We start from the raw sequence: 27,081 nt of genomic DNA, 5'->3' as shown, positions 1-27,081 counted from the left end.
AATAAGAAAACCCACCTTTATTGCGGGGTAATAAGGATCATAAATATTGACACGTCACATAGACATTATGCTGATGCCAAATGAGGGTTTGATTGAGTTAAACAATTCAATAACTTAATGAATACATCATGAGGAACTTGACAAGTACCATACAAATGGCTAACAATAGTTAATAAGACTCTGACTCAACGTATCAAATCAAATTATCACAAAGCCTTATTAAATTCCTTAGGTGCCGTGCCCTAAATACTTGTCCAACGTTCTCACTCCCACAATAAGTCCATTCATACTTCCACTACCGGTTTTGAAACGTCCATACAAAAGAGCAATTATATAATTATAATTAAAAACTGACACGCCCACTCCAAACAATTACTTGTAGATTACCGAGCCAATTTAGGGTTCGTATCAAAACAGCTTCAGCTAAAGGCTTCGTCCAACTTGGAACTTTAATAGTCCATTAGTTACAAGGAATATTTTACCTGTGGGTGGTTGCATACGCGTTCCGCACGCAGTGGCCTTGTAGCGACGTCCTGACATTTGCTAATGACATTATAATTGTACACACAACCATTTTACCGAGACCTATCTCCAATTCCTCACGATTGCACACACATGGACCTCTTTATAATGGACTTGCAATTGTAACGTATTATTTAAGGTACGATATCAATTACATATAACGTCATTGTTGGTCGAGACATTAAAATGGAGATGTTATCGTTTATTTTTATTTATTATTCGTTGGTGAGTTTTAATGAGCAGATTACTTCGTGGACGAGATAAAAGTGTCATAATCCAAGGTACTAGCACTTACATTGTCGCGCTTACAATACTATTAATGTCAATGATAAATACGTTGCCTTCAATGAATGCGTCTTATTAATAACTGTACAGAGTAAAACGTATGAAATTGTCTTTAATTTTTCACCGAAGTTGATATTTTTGACAACTCTCTTGCGCTGTGCGATAATTGTCGCTGTGACAGCATGAATTACTGCATATTTATATTTAATTTCTTTACTTTTATACTTACGCAACGTGTAACAGCTCTTTTTAATTAGCTGTCGCGTGTAAATGGTTAAATAATAAATACATATTTTGTGAAGAAACTTCGAATACGAAATTGAAATAAAGGACAAAGGGTTATTCGATAGAAAATGGAAACTTCCAAAAAGGTTGTATAGTTTTCCGATACGTAAATGGTTATTGCTTGAGAAGGATACAGGAAAATTGGCAAAAATACGAAACGAAGACATGATTTTTTTTTTTTTTTTTTTTACATTTAATGGGTCGACGTTTGACCGCTATCTCACCTGATGGTAAGTGATGATGCGGCCTACGGTGGAGCACGTCTGCCCATAAGCAACCTATTCACTCGGGCCTTGAAGACACCCAGGTTATACCCATCAGGAAACACAGACTCCGGCAAGGAGTTCCACTCCCTAGCAGTTCGCACAAGGAAGCTTGAAGCGAAGCGCTTCGTGCAAGTGGGTGGGATATCTACCATGAAGCGGTGACGCCTCGCCGATTGTCTTGTGGTTCGATGATGAAAAGGACTAGGGGGAATCAAGTTGTGCAATTCCCCCGCACACTCTCCGAAATGTATCCGGTAAAAAACGGAAAGGCTTGCGACCTTGCGCCTGTGTTCAAGGCTTTGAAGCCGGGCCTCCACAAGCGCATCATCGTTGATGAGCTTCTTGGCACGCCTTTCAATGTGTTCGAGCGCATCCAGCTGGTATTCAGCCGAGCCGTCCCAAAGGTGAGAACAGTACTCCATACATGACCGAACCTGCGCTTGGTACAGGCTCAGCAGTTGTTTTGGTGTGAAGTACCGTCTCACCTTCGAGAGGATACCCAACTTCCTACCAGCCAGATGCGCCTTCGACTCTATATAAGAGCCGAAGTTTAGCGTTGGCGATAGAGTTACGCCAAGAAGCTCTAGATGATCCGATATTGGAACGGATACATTTCGGAAAGTAGGAGCCAGCGGAAATTGACTCCGTTTGGCAGAGAATAGACACGCCTGGGTTTTGGTAGCGTTGAACCTGACCAAGTTGGCGTCACCCCAATCGGAGACCGCCTTCAAGGACGAGTTCAACCGTTCGACCATGGATTCTCTTAGAGACTGGATCTGTGTTCCGCTAGTCCTTAGATGTTAGTATTCGAGTAAAAGACCCTCAAAATCGCAATTTGTACTGAATTTCTCAGTGGTAGCACGGAGTCTGTAATTGTGCCCAGTATATGGCAATAGGCTTACCCTCTATTACATGGGACTTATTTAAAACACAAATGGTGAAAAGTGTACATTGTATAGCGGCATTACGTGTCTTAATGTGCACCTCTGCCTACTCTTACGGAGATAAAAGGCGTGCCGTTCGAAATCTGTTACTACAACAGATATCCAACTTGAGAAAACATTACACATTTTTACCTAACTTACACACAAAATATTTATGAATGAACGATTTCTATCAAAGAAAATCTTTTAAAATTATTAGAAAAAATACCGATCAATAGTTACACTAAATTATTCTCATTAGCCAACCCGACCTTTACCTAGTAAAACGATGACTAAACCGTGACAATGATATAATTGGGGAAGTCGAACAATAGTGGAATGATAATTAAGAGTTACGTGTCCCCTGTGATATACCGTCGCCATTTTATAAACATTATTATGTAGATATATTTCATTATCCTTGAAGTCCATTACTCAAATTATAATTTAAAATGTAAATATATCTTTAACTTCACCCTTTTTTATTTAAGGGGAAGAGCACATACTATATATTTTAACCTACATAACTTTTATACTTTCCACCTTCTGTTTCATATAATAGTTACCAGTATTTTTTGTTGACGGGGGAAATCATCCATTGACTTTTCCCGCCTTGGGTGAGGCGGGAGGGAGTGTCAGACTCTCACTGACTAAAACCCACCCCGTTTCTACTCTTGCTTTGAGCCGGAGCCCCGGTAACCTGTTACGTTGTCCGCAGCTCCGGAGTTACCAGTACCCTTAGTATGAGTTTTATTTACGTTTAAAGCAATTGAAACAAGAGCGCGTTCAGCACTCTGATTGGTCGGCTTGAATAAACCAACCAATCAGAGCATCGAACGCGTACGGGTAAAGGTAAGGTTCCGTGAGTAGACACTGTCCTTAATTGAGCTAAAAGCAAATTAAATGTCAGTAAAACTTTGCACAACTCATTACTTAAATTACTTTGTTTAAAATGTTAATCATCAGCTCAATGTAACAAAAACGATTCTTCTTAAAGTACAATAATAATAAAATTGTATTAAGCAACTTTATGATCTATTCAACTGAAGCAATTAGATAAATAATTGCACACAGCTAGCAGATCAAGCTACACCTAACTATCAACAGATTTACAACTTTAACATTACTAAAGTAAAGTTTAAAATCGATTGACAAACTGTGACAAGTTGATGTGCTGTAGGTACTACTGGACTATTTACTTCTATAGGTATTACCTAGGTACTAAACATTTAACGACTCACAGATAAAAGGACGGAGTATCTAATCGATAATATTTAAACGTAGCAAAAAGAAAATGGTCAAAATGGCATTTACATTTGGCATCTGTTTCATAGTACATACTAATACATAAGTATGTAACTAAGAATAAAGATATATTTTCATACCAATGACTCCCGCCTTGGGCTAGGCGAGAAGGAGTGTCAGACTCTTACTGACTAAAAACCACATCGTTCCTACTCCTGCTTGTCAAGCCGGAGCCCCGGTAAACCTGCTAGTTAGTCCACAGCTCCGTACCTTAGTCTAGTATAAGAGCCTAGAAGTTTATTATGCTCAATGTATAGCAATAGGCTCACTCCTTATTAAACGACACTCATGACTTGAAAAGTAAAATGTCAAATACACACTTAAATACAACTACATATACCAACAAAGAATAAAACTTATTATGAAACTTAAAAATAGCTTTCATTACGTCCATATAAAAGTAAAAATATCAACATTAAGGTACGAACACGACTAAATAATGACAATTTAATTACTTACTACGTTTATGTCAACGCAAATGTGTCTTTTGCGTGATAACACACAGGTTTTGCAAAAGTAACGCAATTTATTATAATAATCTGTTTTCACACCAGTCTTTAAGTTCACTTGTGACTTATTATTAGCTATTAGTTGGGATCTGATAAAGTGGCCTATAAAGCGATGGAGGCAGGGCCGTATTTGGTTTAAATAAAACAAGGCAAGAGGCTAGGGCGCCAGGTTACAGAAGGGCGCCCATAGTGGCAGCGGTGCCAGAAAAATTAAGGGCGCCTATGATATCCTTCAACGTCATGGTGGCCCCAAGGCTTAAAACGCCCGCTTCTCATGCATAAGAGACCTACCTATGGCCTCGAAACCTACCTACGGTAAGTACCAATGTGACTTTTTCCGAGTTATATGTACTTTCTAAGATTAATAATTTAGACACCACTGACAAACGATGAAGGAAACATACATCGTGAGGAAATCTGGGTTTATAATTTCTAATTATAAGTTTGAAATCGCTAACCCGCATTGAGCAAGCGTGGTGGTTAATGCTAAAACCTTCTCTGTGCGAGAAAAGGTTTTGGTCAGCAGTGGCCACTTATAGGCTGATGGTGATGATGAGATGTTTGCCTAGGGCGCTCTTTAGGCTTAATCCGCCCCTGCCTATGAAGGAATTGTTTTAAACATGCAATGATTGTAACTAATGGCATTTCTTTGGTCCGTTGGAAAAATTTTCTTCATTAAAATAGAAGTAAAAAGTGACTTTAGAACGTTTATCTAGGTGTAAAATAAGTCTTCTTTTATTATCTGGCCAATTTGTAGGTGTTTCTGATAATGACTGTGTGTTAACTTTTTATTTTTTTAACGATTTCAATTAAATGGTATAAAAATATCGCCATTTTATACCTATATGTAAGTAGGTAGGCGATGACGGACGTGTTTATAATTATAGTTTATAGTTATAGGTACCTATCTATCTATTTGTCTTTAATTTTATTACATGATCAGTAAAAAATTCCGAATGGAAAAATATAATTCAATATCGACATTATTAGTTAAGTAATTGAAATCACAAACATCGTTATCTCGTCGATAACCCGCGAGGGTGTCACAGAACACATAAACTTTTTGTTTTACGATCACTACACACGATAATAATGACGTTCGTTCCCAAACCAATGATAAATTCATTTAAACTATATCAATATAACTGTAAACTAATTTATCCGAAAATAATGTTCTTACAAAATATTAATCAGAGACGTCGCTCTAAGGTCACATCGTGCTGAACTCTCGCTCGTAATGAATGATTTTTTCTTCGATAACTTAAACACAATTAAACAGAAATTATGAATTGAAAATGCGCGTCATCAATTAAAATAAGATGCGAGATACGAGTTTATTATAGTATTCGTATTAACAGATGATGGGCCGTGACATCGTAAACGATTTCAGATACTACCGTCTGATATTTCATTCCCGCCACTCTTTTAATTAACCATTAACTTTTTAACATGGCGGCCAAAAAAAACGTTGATAAACTTTTAAAATTATTGCCCAAACAAATAAAACAGAGCTCTAATAAGATTCCCATTATCTTCACCGAGCAACAACAATAACTCAACGTTAATTAATCATAGTTTTCGTTGCTCTCCGGAGCCGTCGACATTGTAAATCATTTGTCTAACTACCGATCGCATCACTAACAAAATGGCTGCCCACTCAAACTTACCAACATAACAATCATTATAAATCGTTCCTTTTTAACGTCAGTTAATCGTCGCACTCGCCTCACAACAAAGTAAGCTCAAATTACAGCCAATTATAAGCTATTCAATCCTTTTAGAGGAAATATGGTTTGAATAAAAAAAAACATGTGGTTTAACAATATGTGGTAATTAAGAAAAAAGCGCGCGTAACGAAAGATGTGACGGGCAGTGCTACCAACATAACGAGGCTAGTAGTGATGCGCAAGTATCGATAAGTGGGACGATTGATAATGACATGCAAATAAGCACCTAATTAGCGTTGCGATTTAAACGAACCATATACATGACGAGCTTAAGTAACCAGTAGTTCAGACAAGTATTTTTTTATGAATCACAGATGACTATGTATATCTATGTGATTATCTGCGTCTGTTAATATGTCTATTAATCTTATTATTGGCGTAGAAAGTTTGGCGATAATTACATTAAGAATGCTATTTTGAAACATCTAAACTTTCTAGATGCGTGATATCTGCATTGAAAAGAAACAAATTATTTCTAAACAGATTGCTTTTTTGACAAAATCTTTTATTTTAATTAAGTATGACTTGTAAGCTATAAAAAAGTAAACAGTCGAATATGAACTAAATCGACAAAAGAGCAACACTATAAAATAATCAAATTTCGAACAACAATGGCTTCAGTTGATAATCGGGAGCCGGGTCGCAGTCGCTCACAACTCAAAACTCACATAAAACCTCCTTTGTCAAAACGCTTATTAGTTTTGTATGAAAAAAAATATTTTATTTTTATTATTTTCCCCCTTTTTTGACGGGCGTAGCGAGTGTGCGCTAAGCCAGTTTAATTAAAATCGAGTTCTTTACAATGTCGCCGAGTTCATTCAAACATTGGGTCACAGTCACAGATAAAATGGGGATGATAAAGCAACTAATCCATAGAGTTTATTATGAATATTTACTTTACGGAAGGAGGGGCAAATTATGATGGCGGTCTTTGTTGACTTAAATAATGGTGTGGAATTGAGAAGGGTGGCTGGGAACGGCAGGGGCTACTGTTTGCATGGTAAATAACCTACTTTATCACTACATAGTATAAAACAAAGTCGCTTTCTCTGTCCCTATGTCTCTTTATATGCTTAAATCTTTAAAACTACGCAACGGATTTTGATGAGGCTTTTTTAATAGATAGAGTGATTCAAGAGGAAGGTTTTTATGTATAATACATGCATAATATATCACCATTGCACCCATGCGAAGCTGGGGCGGGTCGCTAGTTTAGTATATAAGAGTAGTTTGTAGTGATTGACGTAATTTTATTCTCCCTAATTAATATAAAAATAACTCCCAGTGTCTAATTAGCGTTAAAATATCAGTTAACCTAATTTACGACGCAAAAATTATACCTACTGAGAATATATGAACAAAATATGTTAGTCATTAAAATAATAAACACTTGAGAAACATTAAAGTACAAACTTTACTTAGGATCGTTAGCTTCTGTTCTGAGTTGAGTTTAAAGCCCTTTGAGTACCTAAGACTCGATGTCTCATCACACAAAGCACCCTTTGTTAACGACATAACATCAATAATCAATTAAAAAAACAACTGTCAAACCACAGACAATAAAAATCGCAACTGACATTGACAACGTCAAAAATGCAAACGTCAAAGTTATAAAATATTATTTTTTATCGTCACGCCTTTTATCCCTGAAGGTGTAGGCAGAGGTGCACATTATGGCACGTAATGCCACTGTAAATGTATAACAACTTTTCACCATTTGTGTTATAAGTCCCATGTAATAGGGGGTGAGCCTATTGCCATATACTGGGCACAGGTCTAGACTTCGTGCTATCACTGAGAAATTTTCGAAAAACCAAAAAAGGCACAATTCCAGACTCCGTACTACTACTGAGAATGAGAGAGTAATAATTTGCCCGACCCAGGAATCGAACCCGAGACCCATTGCCCGCCAGTCGTAGTTGCGACAATTATAATAAAAAAAATGAAACAAATCCGGGACACAAAGTTAAATACAGAAGAAACTATAAATTGAACCCGTTATCTTCATAATTATGTTATCAACGTTTTAATTGCAACTAATGGGTCGATAGTTACAATGTATTCGGGCTATAGGCTATCAGGATACAGTAATGAAACAGACCACGATCGGGTCAAACGGCCATGATATTGTTTCAAAATAGTTTTATTACTTATACTAGCTGCGCATGTGACTTTGCCTGGGATATTGTTAAAGAGCATACGTTTCTGGAATGAATTGAAAATGGAATTCGTCCGTTAATATATTCGTCGGCAATGCTAGGTGCTAGACACATCTATCATAACTTTAATTACCCCCCTTCCCAATCCCCGATTCCCCAACAACCCTTAAATTCCTAACCCCCAAAAGACCGGCAACGTGTAATGCTTCTAGTTTTCGGGTGTCCGTGGGCGGCGGCGATTGCTTACCATCAGGTCATCTGTCTGCTCGTTTACCGGCTATAACTTTTTGAACGATTTACACACTTTTTGTTTTTTTTTTTCTTACTTAGACAGGAGGCATTAGACTAAACTACTAAACACTATGCCTAAATAGGCGTTCAGTTGTTCAAAAACGTTCAGGTGTACTTGGTTACAGAAACTACAACCTATATCTATTCCAAATTTCATCTCGATTCCTACAGCAGTTTATGTGTAAACGACAAACTACAAACTAAAGACGGACAGACACATGGAACTAACATTTTTGTTTAGTATAATATTTAGATTTGTTTTGACAATTAGTTACAATGTTAGCCAACCCTATAGTCACATTAAGTGCTGTAATTATTCTAGATTAATGTCAATTAGAACATGGTTTATGTCTCAACTATCTTGTTGGTCGAGTGGTCGCGAGCGCGGATGCTGAGTAAGAGGTCTGGGCTTTTGATTACCGGGTTAAGCAAAGTATTGTCTCTTTGATATTCGATATTATTCTTCTAATAGTGGAGATGACTAATTTTTATTATAAATATCAAATATTTCAAAATATTGCACGCGTATTTTTTATTTTCTTACGGAAACAAATACTTTCGAAGATATATTGATTTGAAATATCACGTGACGATACTTCTAGGTACGTTTTATACGTAGAAATGACGTATTTGCTCCCAGTCCTAAACTTTGATTATTTTTGTCTAAGTATTGTTACCTTATATGACAAAATAAAAAATACGTGTCTAATCTTTTTTCATTACCTAACTGACGGACTAAATAGATTTTTAATTTTCATACCCCGTCATCATCCCTATTGGTAGGTCGACTGTTATGCTGGTTGGTTTCAGTTCAAATTCGACTCCTGCATTGTTAATGACTTTGCATATTCCATGGCAAGTAAGTATCTGTCTTAATTAACTTGTTTGGAATATAACCAACCATTTGTTGCGGACAACAGTAGCGTGTCAAGAGTTATTAAACTATTCACAAAATGAAAACGTTTGTCCACGACGAATGGACAAATGTTTTCATTTTCTATTATTTTCGTACGAAATATCTACTATTAGCATATTGTCAGTCGCAATAATAAGTGCAACTGATTGTGTAATGTTCTATAATACTTAGAAATAATGTAGGTAAACTACAATTACAGGTTTTTCACATATTTTATGTTGTTCTAAACGTAATGTATATGTAAAATTACATTTTGTAAAAACAAAGTCAAAACAATTATTCCAATTAAACCATAAGCACTACTTTTGAAAAGTCAACAAATAAAGAAATAATTTTCTGTCAGTCAATCATTGAAGCTATGAGTAATGTTCTACAATAAAATCCAATAGAAATAAACGTAGCTAAACTACAATTACAGGTTTTTCACATATTCATCACTTACACATATGTAAAATATTTTTTTTTGTAGATACAAAGTCGAATTCAAAGCATTTATTCCAATTAAACCATAAATAGGTACTTTTGAAAAGTCAACAACTAAAGAAATAAGTTATAGTCTGTCAGTCGATCCGTTATTGTCGTTCCAAAGTGTGAATGGAGAAGAACGAGCAAAGACAATCTCACAGATACTTTTATCCAATACAAATGGTAGAACTTACTAAGGGACCTTCTAATCTATGAAACAGGAGAATTTCCCAGTGCAAAACATAAAAAAAAATTATAACTATATTTTTTTCCTTGCCGCTTGCCTTTAGCATCAAAACAAACCTATTACAAGCACAATATCATTAGTTTTCTTCCTACGGATATACTTAGTCAATAAAACAGTCGCAAGAGATCAAAGATCAGTTGTGTTCAGTGCATAATTTACTCTAATTGATTCCCAGTTACTGTAAGCTAATCTAAGACTTAACTTATTGATAAGTAGATACATTATAGGTAGGTAGGTATGTTCACATATATGAGTTCTTGCTTGTGGTTAACTATGAAACTGCCGTTTTTGCCGTAAAGTTGCTGACGAGAAACGGCATGCATTTTGATAGAATCGTTCTTTTCCATAGGGATCTACACTTTGTTACGAGCAGATAAGTTTACTAGGACTTGGCATAGGAATAGACTAGACACTTATAATGTTGTAAATGTTTGGTATTGATTTGCTTTTAAAAGTAGCCTTATTGGTATTTAAATAAATGATTTGACTTTGGAATAGTGAGTACCTGAAATTGTAAGTCAAAACGTTGGAGCGTTTCACATTTCTGCGCATCAAATTACGGAACCTGCCTATCGAAATAATAATAATCTCAGTATTTGAAGAACCAAGTTATAATAAAAAGCAAAAAACTTAAATATTGTATCTATGTACAAGAATTTGTAGTAAAATGCGAGTACCTATAGTACCTTTCTATTGGCGCCCTACCGTGGGACTAAAATCAAAAAAGTAATTTCTTCAATAAAAGGATTTTCCATTCCACCAAAGAAACTCTAAATAAATGCCCAAAGCATATAAGTAACTACTACAACTAATTACGAACGGGACGCTGTAATTAAATCATAAAATTTTAATTGCCCACATTAGATATGAGTTATAAAACATATTAATTGTATATCTCTGACGCCATATTTATGTATGTAGTCTATGTATATGTGTATCTACATATATAATAAATGTGATTAATAGTTGAATAGATTGAGAGTAATGTGTGGGTAATAATATAGTTTCACTCTGTAGTGTTTTTATAAGATCCCGGTTTTTGCATTTTTATTTGTTCTGAAGTTTGATTTTATCTAATACAGAGCTACATTTCAAATTATCTGAGTATTATAGAGTATAACTATGAAAATGCCGTGTTTACTGTAAATTTGCTGATGAGAAACGGCCATTTTAAGAGAATCGTTCTTCTCTATAGGGATCTACACTTTGCTACGAGCAAATAATTTTACTAAGACTTATAGATATTATAACAAATCTGAGTAGTATAACTATGAGTGCCGATCTTTTCAGTTAACTATTTTAACTTTAATAACGTCTAATCGCTATTTGAAACACTCATATTTTATTTTGAATTTGATTTACTAATCACAACCCAAAAGAAACAAAGAAATTAACACGTTTCATCAAAAAAACATCTTCAAAAGACAATTCAACTCTAAATAACATGTCACCAACCATTTTTTTACGTCCATATGACAATTATTTTATGACCAACATCTAACAAAACATTTCAAGACCAAACACGCGTAAACGCAAGCTTATCTAAATGGCTCAAAACAATAACAAAATTTACCAAAAAAAACGTTGACGAAATCGATTTTAAAGTCCCAACAAAGAACAACCGTTGAAATTAACTATGCTAACGGATAATAACGGCATTTTTAACATAGTTAGTCCAACGGTATACTAGAAATAAGTAAAGAAGCTTAAATGGATAATCCGACTTCAACAAGACAATAGGAATAAACAAACTTATTAAAACCTCTTTTGTCTGTCAAACAATTGCGGGTCGAAAAAAAAACGCTCTATGGTCGCCACCAATGATTGTCTGTGGTAATTCCATTTATAAATTCCATTTCTCTTTTCAAACTGCCTGTCAATTATTTGGCTTTTCATTTAGAAATGTATCATTAGAGAAAGGGGCAAATGTTTTTTTATCTTTATCTCAGTTGTCTAACTTTTAAATTGAAGATCACGATTGTTGTGATAAAAATGTCAAGCTGACATATTTGTGGTCAACTAGTGAAGATTAGGTCTATTTTAAATAGGTAACAAACGCAACGTCACGCCTTTTATCCCCGAAGAGGTAGGCAGAGGTGTATATTACGGCACGTAATGCCGCTATACAATGTACACCGACTTTTCACCATTTGTGTTATAAGTCCCATGTAATAGGGGGTGAGCCTATTGTCATATACTGGACACAATTCCAGACTCCACGCTACTACTGAGAAATTTTCGAAAAACCGTAAAAAGCCCAGTACTACAATACTTTGTTCATAAATAGGTTACTGTCTATTAATATAACAAAACAATACTTAGGTATAAAAGAGTGTTAATGACTTACTTTTATAAAAAAAAAACTCACATCAAACCACGAAACAAAGACAATGACAGTTTTATTTTTTCGCGCCAAACGGATTAATGTTTATTAAAAACTTTCTTTTTATTTTACAACCAAAGACAACAATCTCGACGTACTCAGATAACGGGCTTTTTATCATAATGGCTGCGTGTTCCGATAAGCTACTACTTTTTTTTTTGAAACATTTTAATTCTGTCAACGACGCTACGTATCTTTACACGCGACGCGATGACCCGGGTAAATCGATAAACGTTTTGTCAAAAAAAAACTTAGATACTTTTTATAACGAGACCGTGTCCTTTTGTGTAGAAATAAAAGTTGTATCGACACGCGTGTTATCACTGAAGAGTTTGGCATAGGTGCACATTACGGCACGTAATGCTGCTATACAATGTACACCCACTTTTCACAATTCGTGTTATAAGTCCCATGTAATAGGGGGTGAGCCTATTGCCATATACTAGGCACAATTCCAGACTCCGTGCTACTACTGAGAAATTTTCAAAAAAAAGCCGATCAATACTTTTCCGGACCGGGTGCAATGACGTGGCTTCGGGAGCGTAATAAGGAGACGTGTTTATCTTAGGAATACCTTTAATTGACTCTCCTTATACGACTAACTTACTCTACTTATAGGCGCGAGGTGTCACACACACTACACGGGAATCGAACCCGAAACCTCTTGCCACTTGACCAACGAGGCAGAAAAATAAAAGTGTGGTACAAACACAAACATCTCATGATACCTGAGTAACAAGCTGCTATAACTTGATGATTTATTGATCACGAAAGCGCATTACTAATGATAGGTTACTACCCCATCGCATACATCGGATGCAACCTACAATTCAGGCTTACAACGAGCCCGTACATTCAAAAACAAACGTCCATTCTCGTACCCACATCCAATCGAGTATAATAACCCTATTTATTCATAATTAGCTACTTCCGCGCGGTTTCACCCGCTCTGCTTAGCTCCTATTGGTCATAGCGTGATGTTTTATAGCCTATAGCCTTCCTCGATAAATGAACTATTCAACACAAAAATAATTATTCAAATCGGACAAGTAGTTCTGGAGATTAGCGCGTTCAAACAAACAAACAAACTCTTCAGCTTTGTAAGTATAGACAGGTAGTATAGATTAGTCGAATAAATACACCAGCTAATAAGAAATTTGTAAGCAGGAAATGAAAATCACTGAATGATTTAATGGGTATGCTACACTTCACAGTCTTAGGCAATTTCACTACAGTTATTAAGTTTATATGTATAGATACTGGAGCTTCCGTTAACTAAGTGCCTAATAGGCGTATTATTAATTATTATTGACGCAACTGTGATTTATTTATTATTTTATTACGAAACCTGATATTGATATTGATTAAAATTGAGCGGTGCATACCTGCTTTATATATAAAAAAACTAAATACCTTGTTCAAATTAGCAGTAATAAAAAAGACATTGGCAGAAATTCTCGTTGATATCACATAATAAAAATTAATAGACATACTTTTTTGTACCTATATGGCTTTTTTGATTCATCATTCAATTGCCGGCGGGAAATGAAAACCATTTTTAATTGAAAAAATAAAATGCTCCATAAAATGAAATTGATAGATCATAGAAAACAAAATTAGTTTAGAGGAGTTAGTATCTGAGTTTATTTGTCATTATTACCCAACGTCACGCCTTTTATCTCCGAAGGGGTAGGCAGAGGTGCACATTACGGCAAGACAATTACGGCATTTGTCATTGTTAAATATCAAAAAGTCATTTATTTAACCAGATAAAGGAACAAGCGTAAGAATTTGAAAAATGCCCAGTGAGACCAATGACCCTGATCAAGAAAGAAAAACAAACAAATAAAAAAACAACGCGTTGAATGCGGATCAAATCATTACAATCTATGCACGAAATTCAACATCTTCCTTGATATTTTCCTGGCTGTCTTTAAACCAGAGAAAAGTCACTTTTAACAAAGAATGGCCTAACAGTACCTATTCTTAATTGCTTTTAAAGTAAAGCCCTACTTTAACAACACTTAAATTGAGATCACACAGTGGTTAAAAATGAAAAAATCACAAAAAAGAAAAACAATTTAGATTTCAATTCGAAATTAGAAATTGTCATAAAAAAAATTAGTTCTAACTTCGGACACGATTCGTCTATATATTATTATATATATGGAAGTTTTTTTTTTTCACTAAGAGCTGTAAAGATGTTTTTTCCGACGACACGACACGGCTTTGGGCAACAAAAAAATAATAATAAAGAGCTTTTTCTCATGAGATGAGGATCATAAATTACTGCATAATTGGCTAAATATTTGTGGGAATATGTCTTTTTTTTATTATAAGTTTAATAAGTTTTTACCGTTCGATATAAAAAGTTGAGAACATCAATCAAGTGATTACCTACACTTTCAACGGAGTTATTAGCATAACATTTGTAATATGGGTGTTACAACTTTATTTGTCTTAGTTTCCTGACAGGGGTCCAGAAAAATTATAATTTTTCAGAAAAAGTCAATGCAATTTTAAAAATTTAAAGACATTAACTTTTTTACTTATGTTTCACACATAAAAATGGTCTTAAGAGAGACTTAAAAGACGTGGCTAAGTAAATTATATCTTAAACACTCTTGTATTGAAAGAAAACATCGTAAAACCGATGACAGAAAACTTGACGCAGATTAAATTAAGAAGTGCAAAAGTATTGACGATACAGAAATAACAATGGTTCTATTAAGGCAAAAGCAAATGTGCCATACAAGGTTTAGAAAAGGTCACACTGGCCATGAAATTTCACGAATGCAACATTTTGACTACTCTCCCAAAATTAAACATCTGCTAATATAATCCAGGAAAAAAAATATTTTGGTTACACAGAAAAAGACAGAAAATATTTTCTAAAGAAAGAAACACATATTTTTCAACTTTTAGAGAACTAAATAAGGCACTGATAGTCTTTAAAATGAAAAGAAATTATTAATTTGACAGAGAACAATAATTAAAACTTACCTCCAGGAAATCTGTGGGGGAATATCCTGCCGTGCCTGTTGATGAGCCAGGGATACAGCGTGTAGGACTCCCGGGGGACTGGCGGCGCGGGGTGCGGGGGCGGGTGGGGTGGCAGCGGTCCTCCGAAGCCCTGCTGCTGATGCGCCAGAGCCGCGGCAAGAGCAGCTCCTTGGAAGTGCGCCAGAAACTGGTGGTGGTGACTTTGAGCGTCCAAGTAAGGTAGCCTCTTCAACTCGGGAGAAGGGAACACCGCAGGCAACGCACTCGGCCTCAACAAAGGTCGCGGCGAAGGACTCCTCGGAGACGCAACCGGCGAGGGAGAGCCAGGACTCGCCAGCGGCGGCGAGGCCTGCTTCGGCCGCTCCGACCCACCCACTATACTGTCTATACTAAATCCTATTTTCGGCTTCGATGGCACCGCCACCACAGGGGTCGGTGCGAGAGGCATCATGCTTTTACACACAACGGGTCCGTCACAAAAAAAATAATACACCAAATCAGAAGCACATGTCACACAGAACACAATCCATCGTGACGCGAGCGCGCGATACGAACGCCAAGGCGGCGCGCGGCCGAATGAGCCCTCCGCACTCGCGAGACGCCCGTCGACACGGAAAAAAAATAACGAACATGGACTCCTCACCTCCTATTGGACGGTATTTACCGAGGGGTGGCGACTGATCTCTGAGCTGAACTCTTTATTTGAATGGCTGCTGCGCGATTGGCCAGCAGGCATGTAGAGGTGTTATTTGAATTTGGAACGCTTTCCCAGTGGGCGGTTTGAGTTAAGAGCTTGTGATTTAGCCGGCCGTATGGCGTATTACATCAGATTTGTGGCGCGGAACGCGTCGAGTGGTGCTTTCGAATTTAGTTGGTTATGATTCAATTAAGGCGTCGATTGGGTGGGTAATCGCGGTCGACTTACTCGTTTTGGGCTAGTCGGCTCACGCGGCGCTCGCCCGCTCCGCTCGCCTCCGCACGGTGTAATACTTTTTAATTAAGTCCGATGCTTTATTAGCTTAATGTCGCGAGATAAACGTGGATTTTTCAACGGTTCCCGCCAATAATTGATTCTTACAAAATGGCGGACGTTTATAGTCGCGTTCGGTTTAATTATTTTTATCGATAATAAAATAATTTGTTGCCGCTGCCGTACGATTGTTTTCTTATGTAGTTGAATTAAATTTTAATGAAACCCGATAAAGTTTGAATTTCACGGATATTTTCCACCATTACAAACTAAACAGTGTTTGGTAAATAGTTGATTTTTTAATTAAAATTGTTATGTTTTATAGTCTGTGGTGCGCTGTGATTGATTTTTGTTTATAAAACACAGATTGGTTATGATATTGTACCTATTCATTATGAAACATTGTAGTAGGTACATTTATTTTGATTAGGACTTTTGCTCAGATTAATTTCAAACAATTTCAATAATAAATGGTGTAGATATTTTAGATCCCAACAGCATACCATTTTATAATGTAGGTAAGTACGCCTATAACTACCTAGCAATAGACTTAATATATTTAAAAACGGGTAATAAATAAAATATTAAATACTTAAACCAATCTTAGCAGCATCTGGGTTTTACGAAGGCATTTAAAATATCTTCTATTTTCATCCAACTGAATATCCAAATCTTTTTGATTTACCTATAATTGATAGGTCATTTTAGGTACTCAGATATTTACCCGTTACTTATAAAAGAAAACTAGAATTATATTAACCTAGCTTCTCTTATTTTAATTTTGGTAGGATATTAAAATAAAGACTTTCTAGATACAAATTGAATGTTAATGATATTCCAATTGGACCTAAGTAGAATGTTAGAAAATACCAGTGGGTACAGTTTTTTTTATGGTAATTATACGCCGCCGCCTACAGACACCCAAAACACTAGAGGCGTTACAAATGTGTTGTCGGGCTATTGGGGATACAATTTTGTCTTAACAACTTTAACGCTTCCAATAAAAAAACCGAAATAAAAATTCCACTTAGGTTGCAACCACTGTGCAGTGCGCAATTTTTCCGGCGGAATTTTCGCTGAAACGATTTTTCTTTTATGTAACCTTTAAGTAAATTAACCATTATTTTTAATAACTTATCTGGGTTGTAAAGATTTTTCAGGCAGATGAACAATCTCATTATTGAAATAAAAATCATTTCACAAAAAATAAGTCAGTCAAACTGTTATGAATTATCTTAAAGAAAAGCTTTTCAGGTACAACCCGTAGTACCTAGCAATATTTTGGCTACTACTACTACCTCATTAGCAAAATTATTGGAAATTGTACCTTTAATGTAGGTAAGTAGGTAGACAATATCATCAGATTTATTTCGTTACGGGATCCAAGACAGTCATTCAAGTCTCTGAAACGCACCGGACTTCAGTGTTCCGTTGTTTTTATGGTAGTATCTACTGTAGATCATGGCTTTTACAGGAGTTGCAGCGGTTTAGGAGATTAAAGCTCGTTAGCAAAAAAAATTGGCAGACATGTCGAATTTTACCGTATTATTTATTGGGCAGAAAATATTTCTGTTTGAAAACTGTTTTCACATTTTTTTCCGATTTTAATCTTTTATGACTTCCGCGTGACAAAATACTTAGGTACCTGCATTGAGTGAAACCTATTGGTCTATCTCACTACCTACACGTGACAAAAATAGCCACTGTGGAGTGTAGGGGAAAGTGGGGGAAACACGAACACCTGAAGGGATAGCATACCTAACTATCATTGGAATCAGAGTCGGCAGTAATGTCTAACCCATGACCTGATCATTCGCTGGACATAACTAATCCGCGATAGACAGGAACGCAATCAGTTTTATACCGGTCCCCAAATATTTTGTTGCACTCTTAATCTTTTGTTGTTTTTTACCCGACTGATTAGGGTATATCTAATCTACTTATGAAACGCTTTTCTTAAGGAAAGAGTGTAAATACATATTTGACTAAATGACAATGAGAGAATCTCAGTTGAGACTTTGCCCTGTATAGATTCTAAACAAATTTATTCAAATACTTAATAACAGAATCGGGCATCTAAATTGCATTTATGCTTTCATGTTTGTTATCAAAATCACCCAATGTTTAAAATTTTAGCTAATACAAAGAAACAATAAAAGGAAACGTTTACCTAATGTCATGGTCATAGCTGGGCCCAGTCTACAAACTCCACACGGGTCCAACACTCTGCCTAAATACGGCCCTGGCGAGAATAGCCACAATCATCCTTATTACACCACTCACTTTCTGTAATTGAAAATTTCCTGCCAACTTTTCTTTTCTCACATTTATTTCGACAAATGATATAAAGATACATAATTATAGCTAGGTAACAACACCTTTCACATCTAAGTTTTATAAGTTCAAAGTTTAACTGGATAATGCCTTATTAACGTTAAATGCTAGATAGCGACTTCTGAACTAGAAACCTGAGTTTCAAATCCGGGAGTCAAAAGTGTTTGGATTTTAGGAATTCCCAACAATATAGCATGAACTTAATTATTATGTTTATCGGCTTACTCACGTAACTGTTTGATGAGGAACTCGACTAGTCAGCTGCGCGACGTTCGCCGCGTCTTGTGGCGCATTGCTGCTCTTGAGTATGAGCCTCTAGTGTGGCTTGAAACTAGTCGAGTTACTCGTCAAACAGTTACTTGAGTAAACATAATAATTAGTTAATAAGCCAAGTAAATATAAAAATAGCACAAGGTTTAGATTGTTCCTGTTTTTTCATAGGGCATACCTATTCATAGGGAGGTAAAACTTATACGATCGCAATAGGGTAATTCATAACTAGGAAAAAGTGATTTTTGTTTTTTTTTTATCTGAGGGGGGATCATCCAATGACTTCTAAAGCCTTGGGCGAGGCAAGAGGGAGTGTCAGACTTACTGACTAAAACCACCCCGTTCCTGCTCCTGCTTTTCATAGGGAGCCCCGGTAAAATTGCTAGGTAGTCCGCAGCTCCGGATCAGGCATCAGCCCTACTGGGCCCCATCTGTGGTGGTCTGATGGCTCTTTGAGGCGCGCGCGGAACGCGACGCGCCGCACGCACGGGTTATTTCTGTTCGGGCGATAGCTACCCTTGCTCGCCGTCCGCAACCCGCACTTACGGTGGCCGGAGTCGTCCCGCGAGGATGATGGGGATATCTTTAATTATCTGTATCAAGGTATATGTTGATACATATACCTTCAGAAAGCTTATTATCAGGAATTTCATGATAATATTTACCTGTTACTCACCTCACCTCACGATCCACAACCTTACAGGTACACAACATACACCAATCAAATCCTACAACAAACATTCCCATAACCTCAAAACAAATAATGGCGCGTAATTGTAGAACATTAGCGGCCATCTTGATTTCAGTTGCCAACATCAAGATAAAATCGATACGTTCATAACACCTCCAATTGTAAGTACAACGTAGCGTTCAGTTATTCAAATGTGGTCACGATTCTGGCCGCTCCCTTGTACTGAGGCGTGATAATACGATGATAGTATTACAGCGCCGGTGTAATTGTGTTTAGATTGCCTTGTTGGACTCGTAGTTGAAAATGTAACTGCTGGACTGAAGGTTTTAAGTTCACCTGTTGTTTTTCTCGGTCTTACTGCCACACTCAGAGTCATTTACACAACTTCACGCCTTTTATCCCCGAAGGGGTAGGCAGAGGTGAACATTACGGCACAAAATCCGCTTTACAATGCCACATCCAGATTTCACCATTTTTGTGTTATAAGTCCCATGCAATAGGTGGTGAGCCTATCGCCATATACTGGACACAATTCCAGACTCTGTGCTATTACCGAGAAATATTCAAAAATCCGAAAAAAAGCTCAGCAATACTTTGCCCGACCCGGGAATCGAACCTGAGACCTCTTGTTCGGCAGTCGCACTTGCGACCACTCGACCAACGAGGCAGTCTCTCAGAGACTCAGAGTCATTTAATGATTACTTAAACTATTATTTAGTAACGATTTTGTATCGAAAATAATTACTAAGGACTGGGTTAAGTAACTATTAAATGACTCTGTTTGCGGCAGTTAAACATTATCTTTAAGTATCCTTACTTATGAAATTGTTCCCAGTTCCCTGTGTTTGATAATAGACTCGCCCCTCATTGGTAACTGGTGATAAGTTAATTTAACAATGGAATTAAAACATTATGTAGGCAGTCGTTTTAATATGTTACGGTTGCTTTGTCCGAAGTTTGAAAAATATTTAAAATGACTTTCCTTATCTACTACTTTTTCCAAAAATAGGGATCGAACCTAAAATTACGTTTTTGCCAATCCTATGCGAAGCACTAGAGTGCTTGTTAGACTAGTTGCTAAGGTAGACCTTAGGAACTCGTAAAGGGTTCACCAAGGAGCTTATTATAGAGTGAAAATATTTTATTCAAAATTCGTGTTAACTTCAAATGCAGCTAAATAAAACTCACGTTTATCGACAAGATTGTATTGTAAAAATATTTTATTGAAAACATAAAACAAATATGTTGAGCACAATCAGGTTTGAAATTGGTTTCAATTTTCATATTGGCTTGAATCAATACATAAATTATTGCATACCTACAATACTCAAATTAACTTAGAAAAGGTCCAACTTGGCTTATCTTGTTCCACCTCTGCTGACTACGATAGTCTAATTGACGTAAACCTAATTTAGGCTTAATTTTATTTCTCCATTGCTAGTTAGATTTTCATTTAGACAAATGTTCTAGTCTTATCGCCTAACAATTTGAAACCCGTTGACTATGAGGACAGTGATGTAATAGGCTCGTACTTAGTATTAATAAGACTAAGATATCTACTAATTTCTAGAGCTAGCCTTACTAGATAGACTAAGATAGCCTTACTCATTTCTAAAATTAAGTGTGGAAGAGCCATGCTCCGGCACGATTCGGTCAGCTCGACCGGAGTGATACCACGGCCTCACAGAAAACCGACGTGAAACAACTCTTGCGTTGTGTTTCGTAGTATGAGTGAGATTACAGGAGGCCCAATTACACCTTTTCCCAATCTTCCCAACACTAATTCCCCAACAACCCTTAAATCCCTAACCCCTAAAAGGCTGAGGAGGCACTTATAACGCCTTTGGTGTTTTTGGTGTCCATGGGCGGTGGCAATTACTTACCATCAGGTGACCCGTCACCCCGTTCCTACTCCTTCTTTCAAGCCGGAGCCCCAGCTAAACTCGCTAGGCAGTCCCCAGCTCCGGACAATTACGTACTTAAGCTTAACCTAAAGTTGTTACCAATCGCAATCATAATAAACAAATAATTTGTACTTCAATTGAGAAATTTTAAAATATTTCTTATTCAGAAAATTGATCAATATTATGTCCGCTCAAACAAATGGCGCCATGCAACTTGAGCCGGTGTAAGTTATAATTGTGCAGCTTCCCCCCTTCTCCTTAAGTCACCTACAGCGTTGTAATGAACGTTAAGCAGCGAAGCTCGGATAAAAGCGTATGCGCATAAAAGCGGTGTAGTGTTGCGCTTCACTGGTTGCCGATTGTCGATGCAGTAGAGATGGGAAGTTGTCGATATCGAGTTTAAAATTATTGATTTTTCTGTAAATGGGTTTTTCTGTTTTGATTTGTAAAGTTGATTTACTATGTCACGGGAAAAATATTTATTATTGGATGTTGGCTTATAGTCTACTTTAGTAGTCAAGATTCTTAATTATACATTCATAACCTCACGCCTGTATTCTATGTCCTCTATTGTCTCTTATATCATACGCCATGGGGGTGTATGTAGAGACATGTAGAGACAATAGAACACAAATTGATACGAATCTTACATAATTCTTAATTATAACTAAGCTTCAGATGTAAAAATCAACCAGTACCTATAACATGGAATGCTAATAGGCCTAGAAGATGTGACTGTGTCTCCTCTGGTGTTGTGGGTGTCCTTCAGCGGCGCTGATCGCTTGCCATCAGGTGAACCGTCTGTTCGTTTGCCGCCTACGATATACGGTACGGTATTCCATAAAAAAATCTTCTATTGAAATTGCATTTTTTTTTATAATTATAATTAATTAGTTACTTATTACTGACACTCTTAATAACAACCAAAAACTTAATACAACATTTATCTAACATGGTAAAAAGATTACCGGGTCAACTAGTTAAACATCAAGTATAAAATATATATTTACTTACACAAATAATTTTATTGAATACATAAACTAAATACCTAGGTGCAGACAACAGCAAAACAAGCTACCCTACTCAATAAAATAGATTATCAACCTTACTAATTTGAAATTACAGTTGAAAATTTAGTAAACAGTTTTGTTGCTTTAAACTTTAAAGTATGTATCTGAACACCTAGGTGCAGACAACAGCAGAACAAGCTACCCTACTCAATAAAATAGATTATCAACCTAACCAATTTGAAATTACAGTTGAAAATGTATTAAACAGTTATATTACTCTAGGATACCTATGTGTTATAATGTAGGAGAGGTTTTTATAACCAAAAACAGGTTTTAATATTACCAGTTATTACCAAAAGGATATTAAAGAGATAGTATCTATAAGTTGTCGATAGATACAGCCATAAAATGTTAAATTGCGTTGATTAAGTAGGTTTTAAATATTACCTCTATATACTATGTCTTAAGCAATCATGTTTGTCTACCCTGTAAATTAATTATCGACTTTCTCAAGCTAACTAGCCGTAGCTAATTATTTCTAGGTAATATTTATTATTTATGTCCCGTATATACCTAAGGAGAAACTTGCTATGTTTACGTTGCATATATCTATGTATAATCTTTTATAGCTGTTGATGATTTCTTAGTATCGGTGTTTTAAATTTTCTGAGTTATAATGAGGGTGACAGATTATTAAAAACGTATTTTTTCCATAATTTGTATATACAGAGACTGAATTAAATTTTATGATTAAATTAGTTTCTACCAGCGGCTTTGCCTGCGTTCCCTTAGGATTAAAGGTCAAAGACCCTATCATTCACGTTAGCTTTACCAAAATTTCATCAAAATCCGTTCAGTAGTTTCAGCGTGATTGATAGACAAACATCCAAACAAACAAACTTACACATTTATTGGTGTGATGTTTGTTTTAAAGATTTTAATTAGATAGGTGTTTAACAGAGCTAATCTAAGAAAAAAATATGCATTACCTTTTAATGAGTTAGGTATAATGCGCAGGTGGCAGCCACTCCTACGCAAAATACTTCATCATTACATTCATCTTAATAAAATTAAGTATCCAGCATACTTAAATGAAGCCCAGAAAAAATAACCGCTATTTGTTTAACACCATTATTGAATTTCACAAAACAAATATTAAATTATAGATATCGATGAATAGCCTATAAATTATAGTCACGAAAAGGCCAAACAAGATAAAGAATTAAAAAACACACAAGTTAATTAAAGTAAAAGTTCCCACATTCATTTGCAACGCAATTTATAATCTCACACACGCAAAAACTAAAACATTTAACAACTTGCCAATTTCATACCTAAACATTAACTATCTACGAACGTCAACTTTTTTCTATAATCATCATACATAATAAAAATAACCAGCCAATCACACGCAACAATTATAAAAACATTAAGCCATTACATTCTGAAAAAACTCTCAAGAAAAAAAAAACAAAATCAAATCTATCGACTTTTTTATCGATAGATTAATCACATCACTATTAGCATCAATCATAAAAACGTGGTTGGTAAACAATGGGTGCGGGTGGGCGCGGCGACGCGGGCGGCCGACACTTTAGCGACACATCGATACGTGCACAACACTAATTGAATTCATTGATTTCCGTTACCAAAAATGTTTAAGTACAGTCATTATTACAATCGTTGTGCAGTATACTGAAAGTTAAAGCAAGGGCGGAGTGGCTGTTATCTGGTTAAGTATGTCTAATGTTCAATTATTGGTTTTGATACGTCAATCATTAATTGGTGCCTAATTCTTAATGTACTTCTTTGACTTTTTGGGGTATCGTTTGACTAACGTATGTAATAAGTACCTACATAGCTATCTACAATAGACTGTCTAGATACGATAATAATATTAATGTGATTAATTTAGTCGAATTTTGAAACAAAAACAGGACAACGAAATATGGATGATGACGGGGTACGAAAATTAAAAATCTAATAGGGTAGATGACTAATTTTTATTTTAATGTCCGTCTTGTAGATTATTTAAAAATATTAGACACGTATTTTTTATTTTCTTACGGAAACAAATACTTTCGAAGATATATCCATTTTAAATATCGCGTGACGTCACTTTAGAGTACGTTTTATACTCTATAGTGACGTAGTTAGCTCCCACTCCTAAACTTTGATTCGTTTTATCTAAGTATTGTTATCTTATATGACAAAATAAAAAAATACGTGTCTAATATTTTTTTCACCTAACTGACGGACTAATTAGATTTTTAATTTTCATACCCTGTCATCATCCCTATTAGTCCACCAGTTAGATAATAAAAAAATATTAGACAGAACAATACTTTGATAAAACGAATAAAAGTTTAGGATCGACAGCAAATAGGTTATTTCTACGCATAAAACGTATCTAGAAGTGACGTCACGCGATAGATTAAACCAATATATCTTGAAAATAAAAAATATATGTGTTTTTTAATACGAAACGTTTTTTTAAAGCATTTTGTGATTCCTTTCAAATGCGTGATAGCACATTACTGGCTGTATATTTCAGTTGTCTGTAGTGTCTGATTATTTGAGTAAGATAGTGTAAAATCCACAGTTTTATCTAAATAGCTGTGAATGAAAGGGCGTAGACAACATTAACCTTTTGAGAGGGCCACTTGTGTTCCAATGTAATTAGATTATATCTGGACACGCAATCCTTTTATCCCTTTACGTAAACCAGACATAATAAATAACAAAGACGGAAAATAAATAAATAAATAAAAATTGAAATTATAAAATACTTGGACATAGATAACTATTTTGAAGTAGGTAGATATCCTTCTTAAATATTTGACATTTAATTATTATGTTATCGACTTACTCACGTAACTGTTTGATGAGGAACTCGACTAGTTTCAAGTCATGCTAGAGGCTCATATTCATGAGCAGCATTCCGCGATAAACTCATCAAACAGTTTCGTGAGTAAGCCGATAACATAATAATTGATTTGGTATGTCTCACGAAAGTTATAATAAAATCATTTGACATTTATTGCTCTTCTATTTTAGAAAATAATTAATTGCTAATTACCTATTTTTTTCTTTAATGTCACTTGTTTTAAGTCGTATGACTAAGTGGCTTAAAAGACACATAGCTTTACTATCAACCTTTTATTCACTTAAGGTACAATAAAAAATATACCTAATCGTAAATACTAATTAGGTACATTTTTGTGTAATTAGTAGTAGTGTACCAGAAACCTTTTTTTTTTTCAATATTTGAATGAACTAATAATTCGTACGTAAAGTGACGGTTAAAAATGTATTTTACTGCTAAACGAATGCCAAATAACAAAGGCTATGGTTAACAAATTGTAAGTAAGTTAGCTTTCTCTTAAAAAAAATATTAAATACGTACTTGTATACTTGTTAATTTTGAGTTACAGCTCGTCTTACAAGACTTGTAAGACAGAATAATGAAGGCATTAAGCAGGACGATGCACATAATTATAATCTTAAGAATTACGTTCAAACTACGTTTTAATCTTACAATTTAATACCTATTTCTGTGTAATATATCATTGGCATGTAGTTTATTAGTACATACATACATATATAACTTCACGCCTGTCTCCCATGGGAGTAAGCAGAGACAATAGAACGCCAATTGCTACGAATCTTACATACCTCTTTCGCTTCATCAACAGTCAGTAGTTTTTTACACATGCTTTGTGCATACTACGTATTAATAATGTATTTACAATTATGCCAATAAGTGTATTCTTTGCTTAATGATAATATCCATAACATTGGACAACATGATACGAGTCGAGGCTTATTTTAAGGGCATGATTAATGTAAATGGACATAATTAGGTATGTATAATACTGACTTTGTGCCATTTCTCCTAAGTAATCACTTAAGTATTCATAAATGTAAAAAGTAAGTTAAGGTTAGTTGTTATGTACCTTCTTTAATATATCGCCAATCCGTCTAGTATTTAGGTAAGCATTCAGCTAAGCTTCGTGAAACATTTTAATTCATATGCTTAGGAGATGTAGTTAGCTCAAATACATGAAGACAAAGCCGCGACTTAAACCTAGTCCACAATCAAAATCACCAACAAATAGTGCTGCTCCCACGTTTATCGATATCGATATCGACATTTAAACAAGAACGCGAACTCGATCGTCCATTTTGTAAAACATGCCATTTACGATCGCGCCGCCGCCGTTGCGTTCAACAAATGCGTTCTAGATTAATTTAATAATACGTAATTACTGTTTTACTTCCGTTCCGTATAAGTAAAATGAGAAAATGTTTTGATTTTATTTTATTGATGGTTAACGGACTGTGAGGGTTTGTGTAATGGTGTTTTATGTTTTATGTCGCTCGGGTTGCGCCCCGTGTGGCCGCCATCGCCATCGCCATTGTAATTTGTAATTATTACTGCTACGGAGGTGTGAGTTCAGTTACCATGTAGCACACAGTGATTGCTACTCTGAGTTGGTGGGAACTTAGCTATACTTGCATATAAGTAGAAATGTGACTTATATCTTAAAATAGATAAAAAAATAATAGGCTCACCCCCTAGTAAATGGGACTTACACACAAATGGTGAAAAGTGG

General features: G+C 35.6%; 1 protein-coding gene across 1 annotated transcript in view; it reads right to left on the bottom strand.

The window, feature by feature from the left end:
* The window catches only part of LOC118270343 (homeotic protein empty spiracles), a 37,400-nt gene extending 21,197 nt beyond the window's left edge, over window positions 1–16,203 (bottom strand). Inside the window, exon 1 of the mRNA XM_035585904.2 lies at window positions 15,287–16,203. Within this exon, the coding sequence (XP_035441797.1) occupies window positions 15,287–15,737 (451 nt within the window). The 5' untranslated portion in view covers window positions 15,738–16,203. The remainder of the gene's footprint in view (window positions 1–15,286) is intronic.
* Window positions 16,204–27,081: the final 10,878 nt, after the last annotated feature.

Source organism: Spodoptera frugiperda, chromosome 13 (assembly GCF_023101765.2).
Source record: "Spodoptera frugiperda isolate SF20-4 chromosome 13, AGI-APGP_CSIRO_Sfru_2.0, whole genome shotgun sequence".
Classification (NCBI taxonomy): Eukaryota; Metazoa; Arthropoda; class Insecta; order Lepidoptera; family Noctuidae; genus Spodoptera; species Spodoptera frugiperda.
The sequence above is the reverse complement of the archived record's forward strand: the minus strand, read 5'-3'. Positions and strand labels throughout refer to the sequence as shown.